Source organism: Epinephelus lanceolatus, chromosome 21, assembly GCF_041903045.1.
Source record: "Epinephelus lanceolatus isolate andai-2023 chromosome 21, ASM4190304v1, whole genome shotgun sequence".
Taxonomy (NCBI): Eukaryota; Metazoa; Chordata; class Actinopteri; order Perciformes; family Serranidae; genus Epinephelus; species Epinephelus lanceolatus.
Genome location: NC_135754.1, coordinates 34,023,361 through 34,036,555, shown reverse-complemented (window position 1 = coordinate 34,036,555; position 13,195 = coordinate 34,023,361). Strand labels below are relative to the sequence as shown.

The 13,195-nt window shown below is 39.2% G+C and overlaps 1 protein-coding gene across 1 annotated transcript in view; it reads right to left on the bottom strand.

Moving 5' to 3' along the window:
* The window catches only part of tbx21 (T-box transcription factor 21), a 28,442-nt gene that overhangs the window by 5,755 nt on the left and 9,492 nt on the right, over positions 1-13,195 (bottom strand). The window contains exon 2 of the mRNA XM_033612352.2: positions 4,587-4,741. Within this exon, the coding sequence (XP_033468243.1) occupies positions 4,587-4,741 (155 nt within the window). The remainder of the gene's footprint in view (positions 1-4,586; positions 4,742-13,195) is intronic.

Sequence of the window (13,195 nt, the reverse complement as noted above, 5' to 3'; positions counted from 1 at the left end):
AAAAGTAGGGTCCAACCAGTTCAGACAAAGACAAGGTGGGTAATGATAGCTTCATTTTCATGCCCAAAGTCAGGTAACTATTAGAAAGATGTTTTCACGTCCCTTAAAGACATTTACTTTAGTGAATTCCCAATGACCCCAATGCAGTCCGTCAAAGGACAAACCACGTGTCTCCAAAATGTCAGCTTTTAACGAGCTATTTCAACTTACTGACAATGCACTTTACAGATAACGTCATGACCCGTCAAGCTGCCTAAATTCATGTTTATTTGTCATCTCTATATTTCCTGTTTTATTTTGGTAACCATTGTCTCGTCTCGTTTCAGATCCCACGTCCTGGCAAGTTTCCCTCCTTTGTGATTACTTGCCCCGCCCAAATGTGTTTCACCTGTGTCTCATTGGCTCCCTCGTCTTAGTTTATTTAAGTCCCTGTCTTCCCCTTGTTTGGGTCGTCTTTACCTTTAAGAGAGAGTTCCAGCGTTTCCCTAATGTTCCTTGTGAGTGTGTTTTTGACCGTTTTTGCCTATCAAATTGGATACTTTTGCCTGTGTGACTGAGCCTGAGCATGTACTGATCTGAGTCTGATTAAAGACCCTTTATCTGTGAGTCTGCTTTGTGAGTCCTTCACCAGTTTGTGCTTGACAGATCATCCAATAGGTTTATAGTTTATTTAGCTTATGAAATAGGGGACTTCTTCCAACCTTTAAAGAAACAGTTTAACCTTAAGTTTATCTGCATAATCCAAAATTGGAGATTCATGATTTGAATTGGACAGTGACCATGTGGTGGTTTTGAGTCTAGCCCAACAGATCCTGGATTCTGGAGGCTCATATCGATATTTGAAATCTTAGAAATCACATGTTGATTTATGGGCTGATCAGTGTTTTTTAAAGATATTTCTGGGGGTGCTTTTCTTGCCTTTATTTGATATGACAGATGTAGAGTGAAAGGGGTGGAGAGAGTGGGGATGACATGCTTTTTCTAACAATCTCTAAACGCATCCCATTTATTTGCTATTTCAAGCAACTGTGACCACGATACATACAGTACTCAACATTTTACAGTGCAGTTGACAACTTGCCAGTTCTCTGTGGTGAACAAACTACGCAACAGAAGCACTTTTTACATTACCTTGAGCCTAGTTTGGCGTTTCTGTCCTACCATCTTGTTACTTATCAGCCCACATGTACACCACTACAATATATCGGGACTGCAGTAGCTCAGTCCGTAGGGACTTGGGTCAGGAACTGGAAGTTTGCCTTCTCAAGTCTTCGCCCAGACCAAATATGGAGTGTTAATTGGTTAACTTGCTCTGACATCTCTCCATTTAATGCATATATAGGTCTTATTTGTGCATGTGTGTGTATTTCGGACCTGTGTGTTTGACAACAGAGTAAAAAAAAAAGAATTTCTTCCCGTAGATTAATAAAGTGTATCTTCTATCTGCAATAAGCTAATATTAGCCAATCTATCAGTCTAGCTCTTGAAACCTGACCCTCCCTCCATACAACATCATCCAGTTTATCAACTTTATTAAATATCATTTGCACTAATTTAACAGGTTATTTAATCCATCCTACCCTCTCATTAAACATGCACAAGATTTTCTAAAAACTGTCTCTTCCTTCTGATACGACACCATCTATCACAGAGTCTACAGTCCCTCCCTTTAGTCCTCTCACATTGCCATTCTCCATCCATCCACCAGATGCCCTCAGACCTTCCCACCTGTGCCAGTCACCTGACTTTCTCATCCACCTGCTCACCTGTTCCCAGTTTCCCTCATCAGCCCTGCAGTACACAACCAGCTCATTTCCACTCATTCCCTGACAGGATGCTGACGTATGCCTTTGCTTTCCGGCCATGTGAACCTGTAGCTGATCGGTTGTGCCCCTCTTGGATCTGATGCCAAGCTGTAAGCCTGTTCCTGAACATCATGAGTAAGTTTCCCTCTGTCTTCTACCTGTCTGTGTTGAGTCCTCCTTTTGTTGCCTGGATTCACTCATTGTGTCACCTACATGCATACAGTAAATAACCCTCTCTTCCAAATTTGTGTTCCTTGATACTCATGGTTTCCTTAGCTGGAAAATGGAACAACAAAGTTACATTAAAATATGCTTTTTGATAAGGCTGATATAATCTATGATAAATGTAAATAAATGCACTTGTAGTTCCAGATTAGATGTTTTTCTAAGACATGAAGAAGTTCTTAAGTTCCATGATTAAACTTCTGCAGAATTGTGGCCAGTCTGCAACAGCTCTAAAGGAATATGTCACCCAATATTGCATACTTTGTGTTGTTTACTCACTCCCTGCAGAATGTCTGATGAAGCTGCTGACTACAAAAAAGAAAAAGAAAAAAAAATGTCCACAGAAACCTCTCAGACTACTTGTGCATCATGACGCACGTTTTGGTTTCCCTACTGTATGCATGTAGGTTTGCTACGATATTGCTAAATGAACCACTTCCTCAAGATCCTCCATGTTGCACGCACTGAGCTGAAGTCTGTTGACCAACATGCAGGGTTTCATGCTCATTAGCTGCTGTTCGATCTACTTTGTGTCAGTATCTTCTGTTGAAAGCTCCAGGAAGAAATGTGAGCATGTACTTTTTTAATCCATCACTTATATTTACTGGGGTAAGTGCCTGATTTAAGAAGGTTATCGTGTTTGGGAGGAGTATTCTGTTAAAGACTGAGAAACAATCTGAGTGACACGGCATGTTCGCAGCTCAAAATGGCAAGAATATGTGACTGAAAAGCTTTCAAAATAAAATTCCAAATGATGTGATGCTTAAAGCTCTGTTACAGGTCATGCATTAAAATACAGGAGATTTCAGAATAATACATAATTATTGACGCAATATGTTCATCGCTTTTTTGTTGGAGCTGGTAAACATGGGACTAATTTTAATTAAAGTTAATCATTTATTTTGATAGATAGATAATTTGCGTTTTTTTATTTTCTATTCCTAACATGAATCTGCAAAATTACCAAACTTTTTAAATAAAATTAGTGAAGTACAAAGTGCAATATTTCTCTCATGTGTTGAGGAAAAATACTTGTGGAAGTATTAAGTTGCATAAATTGGAATTATTCCAGTTAGGTAAAAGTAGCTCAAAGTACACTACTTGAGCACTTAGTAATCTGTCTCTTAATAACATGGTTACCATCCAGCCTTCAGGTATTAGTAATTAAGGAATCCACTGACTATATGGTTTGATTTTCACACAGTCATTTGGCAGGAAACCTAATTTATGGAATAAAAGGACAATAATTTAATTGAAACAGATTTATACAATAAAAACGATCCTAAGGTCATTCAGAGTTGGAGGCGTAAGACTTTCGGGGACTTGCATGTCATGTAATCTCTATCAACAGATATCTGCATATGAATAAAGTATGTAAAGGCTACGGGACAAAATTTTGGTTTTGTAAGTGTTCTGGTTTCTGTTTTGACCAATCAAGTTTGAGCAGGCTATGGTTGCATGCAGATAAAAAGTCAATTTGGAGAGTGAAAGAGGCAGAACGCTCAGTGCAGTCTCAGAACCCATCAGCTATTGTCAGTGATTGTCCTTTACCTTAAATTTATCAGCTTTGTTCAGATGCAGATACATGTATTTGTTTATAGAGATCAGTCGTCTCTCAACACCATTCTAGAGTCTCACGTTGCTGATCAAATTGTCAACAATGGCATGGAAGATCAAGTCTTGGCCCAAATATCTGCTGGCTAGTGACTACAAAGGAACCCTCAAAATTATGGCCATTGCCCCCAGTGGGTAAATGGTCATTAGGCCGATTGCTAATAGGTTCCAAGACTGCATATCGTGACCTCATCCAAGTATGTAACTGGTCAAAACAATGCCCCATCTTCTCCTGTGGGAAGGCCAATTAGTGTTTAAGCTTATTTTTAAATATCAGAAAGTTGCTAAGAGAGACCCTGTGTCCTCATATGAGGGCATCACAATTTGGGTTTACTTGACCTTCTACTTCTACTTTACTTAGACCTGTTGTCCTCGTTCGTGGACACTTGTTTTGTGCCATCTAGTGGTAGTAAGAGCACAATACACTAATCCATGTAAAAACAAGATGGCCGCCATCTCTGCCAAGTCAGTCTGCAGCCAACCCCGACACAAAAGTGGACAAGGTCCAAAGCCTGATCACATTTTATGATTGAAACTTGTTTATTTGTGATTAATAATGATTGTAGTTTGATATGGCAACAAATTTGACCAAGTTTAGCAACAGTAACAAGCACTGTTAATGAGGAGGTACTCCTTTGAAGACATTAGGACTTTATTATCATCTCGTTGGAGGACACTGGGACTTAATTATTGTTGACAGTGTTTAGTTTTGACAGTTTCTTATACTTACTGGGCCCTACTGATCCCAAATAGCTAGGAGAAATAAAACAAGCATACCAAACAAAAGTTCGGGTCTCAGGAGTAAAGTAATTTGTGGCACCCTTTTGTTGTGTTTTCATGTATCTTTAATAACTGTAATTTATATTCTTTAATCATGAAAATGTTCCCAGTCTTAAACATGGCACATATAGGAAAAAGAATGTGTTCTGATTTGAAACCTACCTGGCATGTTGCCCTCCGCTTTCCCACACTGGACCCACTTGCCGCCCTGATACCTCCAGTGGTGCTGATCAGCCAGGACCACGTCCACGTAGACGTTATAGTGAGCAGACGGATCCAGAACACTGATGTTGAAGCTCAGGAAGGGGAACATCCTCCTGGATAAACACAACATAAACACAAGGAAAAGCATGATTAGTCAGTGTTGGAATAAATCTAAATTATTTAGGAATTGCAAACAAAAAAACCCCATTTTTTTCTGCCTTGAAAGACTAAGAAGTGTAACAGAAATCCACTCTGACAAATTATTCAATGCAAAGTGATCCATGTTGTTGACGGTGGAAAAAACATGCAACTAATAACATGGCAGATAGTCTTTTGGTCAGCTTTTCCTAGTCTGACATGTTTTTCATAATGACCTCCTTCAAATCATGTTTGTACAAATCATTTGTGCCACTAATGGTTCTTTTGAGCAGTCTCCCAACCAACTGCATATTTTGACAAAAAGTCCTTCCCATATGGTAAAATCAAAGTCTTATGTATTATCAAATGCAAAAAATAATGATGTCAATGAGCTCTTTAAGGATAGTAATGTATTGAAGTCAGGCAGAGGGGAGATTCCTGTTCCTGTTCTTTACTCCAGCAGCTGAAGAATCAGGAGCAGTAGTAACAGGGCGAGTGAAGGTGAATATTTAATGCTGCTGTTAATAAAAGATGCCTCAGAAGCTGCTACTGATTGCTGGAGCTTTACATGTTGAACTAGTTTGAACACAGAGGGCTTCAGTGAGACGAGGTAACCGGGAGGTCAGGGCGTCCCCTGGGCACCACGGCCCACGGAAGGAGAGGGACAGGCTGGGTTAAACCAAGAGGAAAAAAGACACACACATAAATATAAGACATGGACACCGAATTCTGAAAAGCCACAGACAGCTGTGACAGTCTGCAGCAGCATATTCATGCATACTCGACACGTTCAGAGCACATGAGGTGTTGATAGAAGCACTTAGTGCTGCAGGATTACTAACCCTGCTGGGGTGTTCCCATTTTATGTTGGAGCAAAATAAACAAAATCATTTTCTGCACTGAGTTGCCAACATGTTCTCAGTCCAACTTGTCAAATACTGCCACTTTCTCAGTGGAAGTAAGCGTTAAAATATGACGTGCTAGGTACCCCTTGTTTTTACGTTCATTTCCTTCAGTTTTGGCAACAAAAGCACGTGGTTAGGTTTAAAATAAACCATCATGGCTTGGCTTAAAATACGTACGGTTGTTACTTAAGTCATTTAACATCACATGACGTGTCACGTGACATACGTCATCACTGAGGCATGCTACACATACTAGCACACTGTTGTGTTCTTAAAATAACTCCACTGACTTTTACATTGAAAAAGAGCTGGCTCGCGGGTGAAAGTCCACAGTTTGTTTGACCCACCCACCCTACAGGGACTTTCTTGCTCTTTATACTACGTTGTTGCCAGCGGTGTAACAAACTGTCGTCAGTGTGTTTTTCATGATGACGTGAACAGTGCCTTTGTGCGTCGGTATCTCACATGGACGTCCACTGATAAAGCAGTGCTACTTGACGAGTCGGGAATGAAAACGGCCCGAAGTAGCACCATTTTGCAAGAGCGACATTTTAGAGATTCGCCCTCTCGCTAATACTGATGACGCTCATGTCTGTATGGTAGGCCTAAACATGAAGCTACGGCTAGACGTCGGCTAGCTTAGCTTAGCATAAAGGCTGGAAACCGGTAGTCTGGCTTTGTCCAAAGGTATACGAGACCAAAAGTCTACAGTTAAGTGCAGCTATGAGTTTGTACTTAAGTACAGTCATGCTTTGAGCTGAATGCCAACACACAAAAATGCTGATGTTTAGTAAGTTTACAACCTTCACCATCTTGATTTAGAGTGTTAGCATGCAAACATTTGCTATTCAGCACTAAACACAAAATACAGCTGAGGCGGATCGGCTTGTCTTTAGTTTGTGACCAAATACCTACAAAACTAAAGTATTGGACAAATCAAAGTTTTGTTTTGATGGTGGTGCTGCAGTAAAAGTAATTCATTAGGATTCATTCTCTGGGGACCATGAATTTATGCACCAAACTCCTCCTGTTGTTTGTACTAAAGGAAAGGCTCTCGGATCACCAAAGTCAGTCAGATTAATCATGGATATCTGTACAAAACCACATTATTGCTATCAACATGGCCCAATAAATTAAATAAAAAATATTCCTATCCAACACATTCTCACTCCAATCTTGTCACATGTCGACATTTGGTCATGGACTTTTCACTCTGATATGACGTGCAAGGTGCCCTGGCTGCATTGACTGACGTTCTGGGACACCGTGTCAACTTCAGCCTGTTACATGTGTTGTATGTTTTCAAAATACACTTGGTTTTCACAGGAAATGTACGGTTTGCATACAGTCTCTTTCAGAAGAAATGTATTACATTGATACAACACCACAAAGTTTTTTTCTTCAACAACAAATGCACGTGGATACATTTGGTCAATATGTGGTTTGGTTTAGAAAAAAACAAGTCAGTGGTTGTTGGGCCCATCCACCGTAATACTCAGATTTTCACCCCCTTAACTTACAGTGTTGTCCCACTGTATTTCCCCCTGTTACACAATAACGGCAACCAGCCACGTATCATGCCGTTGTGAAAGGACAGCTTTTGTGGTTGATGTCTGACGCTGGAAGTCACTGTCCAAATGCCGGTATTCGACAACTTTGTCCTGTCAGCACCTCGAAAGCTTGCTAATTAAGCCATGTCTTGTTTGTTTGATCCATACAAAAACTCTAAAAAGTCTAAAACCAACAAGTTGTGAGGGTTATGTGCTGAGACAGAACAGGCTAACTGTTTCCCCCTGCTTCCAGTCTTTATGCTAAGCTAAGCTAACTGTATCCTGGCCTGCTTTATATTTAACATACACTGTAAACCCCACTCACTTACTCAGTTTAAATTTTTTTTGGAAATGTCTTGCACTCAAAACTTTTAGTTTAGTACAATACAGTGACATAAATGTTTTAAGAAGACTAGACACAATTGACAGAAATTTTATGTCATTTTAACAAACTTTTTTGCGTTGTTTGAGCATTTAAGTCTGTGCCATATAAACATAAAAACACTGAGTACATGTTTTAACAACCATTTTTTAATTTAATTGAACCATAAACATATATATTAAGTGCACAGTGATAGTGTTGTTAATTAGCCTAAAATTGAATAGGCTTAATCAGCTTTATAAACTTAAGTCAAATGAACTCAAATATCAAAAATTGTTAGCTTAACATAAAAATTATGTCAAGCTCATAAGGGATGAGTTTTTGTGTCAATTGAACATAATGTTTTTATGTTATTTGGACAAGCTGGGACATTTGTGTCTACTTCACATGATAATTTTGTGTCTGATGGATTTGGCTTTACAGTGTAGAGACATTAGAGTGGTACTGATCTTCTCATTTAACTCTGTGAAAGAAAACAAATGAGTGTTCGTCACAATTTCTTTTAAGAGAAATACACTCTAAATAAACCTCTGAGAGAGGACCGATTCATTTGCTTCATTCTCATTCATGCTATGTGCTTGCATATGAACATGCACTGCACTCTGGGTCTATACGAGGTCCCCAGCGTGTAGTTGGTGTTAATAAATCAGGGCAACATGTTTGACTTTTGGCCCAGCTGTTTTGCACTGGCTAATAGCACCTGAGGCTATGGAGCATTTGTAATGAGTGATGGGCAGCAATCACCCCCAGCTATCCACCCCCCTTTGATGAGACCAGTGTGAAGAGTGAGTTTTATTTTAAACCACACATCCTGCCTGAAGTATGTTTGCAGCACAATCACATGCTTTTAAAGTTATTTGTTTTATGTCACTGCAAATGAATCGAAAGAGTTCAGAAACAAGAAGGTGATTTACTGTGTTTTCTTAAATTAGTCATTGTACAAGTGCAAAGACTGTACAAAAAAAACAACCTTCCTTTTCAGAAACGCCCTCGTCTTTCTTTTCTAAGCCTTTTGCTGTGGGTGGAACAAGTAGATAAGATCATGTCTAAAGTATTTTATCTCCTGATGCTGGTCAAAAACAAGGGTGAGACTTCTAATAATAATTCATTCTGAAACATGTAAAGCACACTACATGTTTGCAGCGCTGTTTAGGCAAAGTACAAACACGTTATCTTGTCTGGATGGAGATTCATGTGTCCTCCCTGCAGCTGTGTGGTCATTTAGTGGTGTAAAAACAAGCGAGGTGTGTAAAGAGATAATGCTTTCGAGGCTACTGTTAGCAGGCTAGTGGAAAACCTGGAGGGTCCGTCTGTGTTGATGATTTTTGTGTGTGTGTGTGTGTGTGTGTGTGTGTGTGTGTGTGTGTGTGTGTGTGTGTGTGTACATGCATGCGTTTAAACAGCAGAAAGAGTCGGTTAAAAATATATTTCCCGAACACAATGAATTTATAAAGTTAGGCAGTAGTGACAGCTGCTGTAACGGATCGCTTTGTTTTTTATTTCTGCAGGAGGCCATGGTGACATTACTCTGACACTGGGTATTAAACTTTAATACATTCAGACTGAAATGTGTCCGTGGCAGAAAATATTAAAGATCGTCAAGTATGGAAAGGTGGCATTATTCCATGACGTTCACTAAAATTGTCCAAAATTGGCAACATAAAAATGCTTCCAATTTTTGACAATTTGATTTAGGTTAAGTTCTTGTACTTCTCTTAAGACAGCTTTTAAAAGATGCTGCTGGTCATTTTATTTAATATTTTTTATTGTCAACAGATCCCAAGAATAAGATCAAAACTAACAATAAATCTATCAACAAGTAGTACGTGTGCATGACAGCCTATAGCTTCTTCCTCTGTGTCTTAGAGCTCCACTGGTGCCCCAAAACCATTAAAAACACAACAATGAGCCACACTGTTGCACTGGGTGACATGTTCCTTTGTTACCATGAACACACACTGTAGTTTATTTTGGCTCACTCAAACACACCGTGGTGCTGCCACAAATGCTCACTAGAGCAACAAAATGCAGATTAATCCACCGCTGGAAATAGAGCCCAACAAATGCACATTTTGCTCTGTTTTGAGTTACGGTTGATAAAACTATGGTGACCAACTGTTTACTGAGCCATTAAAACAAACAAAAAACAAAAAAACTGTATATGTGACCTATTTTATTTAAGATTTACATCTTCACCATAGGAACAAATTGCCATCATAGAAAGTGTAGGAAAGTCTGAAAGTTTTGAAAAATGATAGAATGCATAGAGTGGGTGCTGGACCCAAAAAAGACGTCTGGCAATGTAGAAAAATAACATGTAATCTTACTATATAATGATGAAAACTCTGTCTGTGTGCGTGTGTTCCACGTTTTTCTCCTCACTGACTTGGTCAGTCCATGTGAAATTTGGCACAGTGGTAGAGGGTCATGGGAGGATGCCAATGAAGCAATATTACATCAATTGGCCAAAGGGGGGCGCTATAGCAACCGATTGAAATTGCAAACTTTGAATGGGCATATCTCATGCCCCGTATGTCGTAGAGACATGAAACTTTGCACAGAGATGCCTCTCCTCATGAGGAACACATTTGCCTCAAGAACCCATAACTTCCGGTTATGTAGATTTTCCGCCATTTTGAGTTTTTTGAAAAACACTTCAAATGGATCTCTTCCTAGGAAGTTTGAGCGATCTGCATGAAACTGGGTGAACATAATCTAGGGACCAATATCTAAAGTTCCCTCTTGGCAAAAGTTGGAAAACTTACTAAAACTGAGCTTCTATAAGGCAATGAATATTGTGGAGGGCGTGGCTCATCACATAAAGGTGTATAACATCTCAAGGGTTTCACCCATCACCACGCAACTTTGTAGGCATATGACCACACATAATCTGAGGGGACCCCTCCATTATTGACCCCATCAAAAAAAATGGGGGCGCTAGAGAGCTAATTTCTTATCTAGGCCTAACCGCCATATGGATTTTTACTAAACTTGGTAGATATGTAGAACAGGACGCCTCAAGGTGACTGGAGAAATTTAACTCTAATTGGCAACTGGGTGGCGCTATAACAACAGAAAAATGCTTCAAAATGGCTAAAATGTGACCGATCGCTGTGGCTCCCCCTGTGGACCAATGTTTGTTTGTTTGTTTCTAATGTTTGGTATGACTAAGTCATGGTATGGTATGCTGTACATAATCACGGAAACTGTCAGTGTGTCATTCTGTCTGTCCCACGTTTTTCTACTCACTGACATGATCAATCTATGTGAAACTGCACATAGGCATTGAGGATTGGCATAGGTAGAAGGTGACAAAGCTACCAATGGGTATGGACTAGTATTAAATAGAATATAATTTATATGTGGGATAAAATGTGCACATGCATTTCTTGGTTTATTTTTATTATTAATATAAGCAACAAGTGTGCCACGTCACATGGGTATTTAAGATGCCGACTTTCTTCTATTTATCAGAAGTCTGAGGAAGAGCCGTGGGCTCAAAGCATCACTCTGTATTAAAATCCTTCTAAACCAGAGCTGCTTGGTGTGCCGACTTATTTGTTTTCTATTTGACTTAATAATAAAAATGTAGAATAACGTCAGTCATGTCCATTATGAGGTATGAAACATGAAATCAACTGAATCAGATGACACACTACACCACAAAATAGAAATGTCTGCCACCAAATACTTATTAGACTTACCATAGTCTGCTGAAAATAGTTAGTAATAGCTTTTTCTTCCTGTTCAGTAACATTGGACAAAAACTACATTGAACCAGTTGTTTTTTAACATCTTGAGACATCAATTTTTTGTTTTGTATGCATATTAATTTCTCCCAGCTATTTGGGATTAGAAGAACCTGATATGTATAAAAAAACTATGCACTATCTTTGAACAGTAACTAGTTTGGGGTAAAAAATGATGTCCTATTTTTTTATAGTTACAAGTGTGTAATAAAGTATAGAACAGTTTATTTCAGTGGTTGAGCATGGTACTGCAAAAACAAAACTTTAAATGTAACTCTGTGGGTTAGGGTGTCACTATTCAAGTCAAACTGTTCACAACTATTCATTTCAACACCTGAACATGGCTGTGCAAAAACAAAATTGCAAACACACCACATCTAAAAGTCTGTGACTTGTTCATTTGTAACTCTGAATGAATTTTACTTGCTCCATACACCAAGCAAGGAACATCCTTTTTGTCTGGCCTGTGTGAAATGCTCCAGTAACACAAAGTCCCAATAAAGGAGTACTTCCTAATTAACAGCGTCTTAGCTTGTTTCTGTTGCTAAAATTGCTAAAATATGTGTGCCATATCAAACTACAAACATTGTTAAGCAGAAATAAACAAATTTCAACCACATAATGTGATCAGGTTTTGGACCTTGTCCACTTTTGTGTCGGGGTTGGCTGCAGACTGACTTGGCAGAGATGGCAGCCATCTTGTTTTTACATGAATTAGTGTATTGTGCTTTTGCTACCACTAGATGGCACAAACAAGTGTCCATGAACGAGGACAACAGGTCTGAGTTAAGCAAAATGAAGTATAAGGTGCGGCAAACCCAAAATGTAATGTCCTTATTACTTGACCTTATATTTCATTCTACTTAAGTTAGACTTGTTGTCCTCATTCGTGGACACTTTTTTGTGCCATCTAGTGGACGTTTGGACCAGTTGTAGCAACAGTAAGACCCTGTTAAATACTGTAGGAAGGACTCGTTTGAAGACACTGGGACTTTATTATCCTTGACACGTTTAGTTTTTTATACTTATCGGGCCCTACTGATCCCAGACAGCTAGGAGAAATTAAAAATGCACACCTAACAAAAGGTTGGGCCTCAGGAGGATATGAGGACGCAGGGTCTCAGGAGGTCAAAAACGCTTGAGTACTGAAACTCAGATATCGTATTGGCCCAAGTATTTATGCAATACTCAGCCTGACACAACTCAGACACTGCACATACTAATATATTAACACTGCCATATATCAAAAACAATAATATTTACCCTATGTCTTTGGTTTATTGATTTAAAATGTCAACTTATGCATGTATTTTTCTTGAATTTGTTCTGCACATGCTCTTCCAAAAAGATCTAAAAGTCAAAGAAACATTCACATGGACAAATACATTCAGGATTGTGTTTTTGAATGATGGCTCTTTATGCCTGTGGACTGAGCGCACACACACACACACACACACACACACACACACACACACAGACAGAGTCTTCCTACCCTTCAGCAGTAAGACAAAACCAAGCCATGAGCCACAAGCGGTCCCAGTTGGGTCTTTCTGGCTACATGGTGAGTCTGGTTTAACAATCAATCATAGTTCTCGGTGAAACAAAATCGTGGCAGCAGCTCTTTAGTGGCTCGCGAAGAACAGGTGAAAGGGCTCCTCTTCCATTGCTGTTGTTTAATACAAGTGAAAACAGAAACTCTGCTGTTTGGCGTATGAATGGATCAACCCACCTACACTGTGTGAGAGTAATCTAGAAAGTGGATGAGCAGTTATCGTTTTTGCTCCACTGATATTGTCAATTTACTTATACTGAGCCTTTTATAGGAAATCAGAACTTGGCAAGG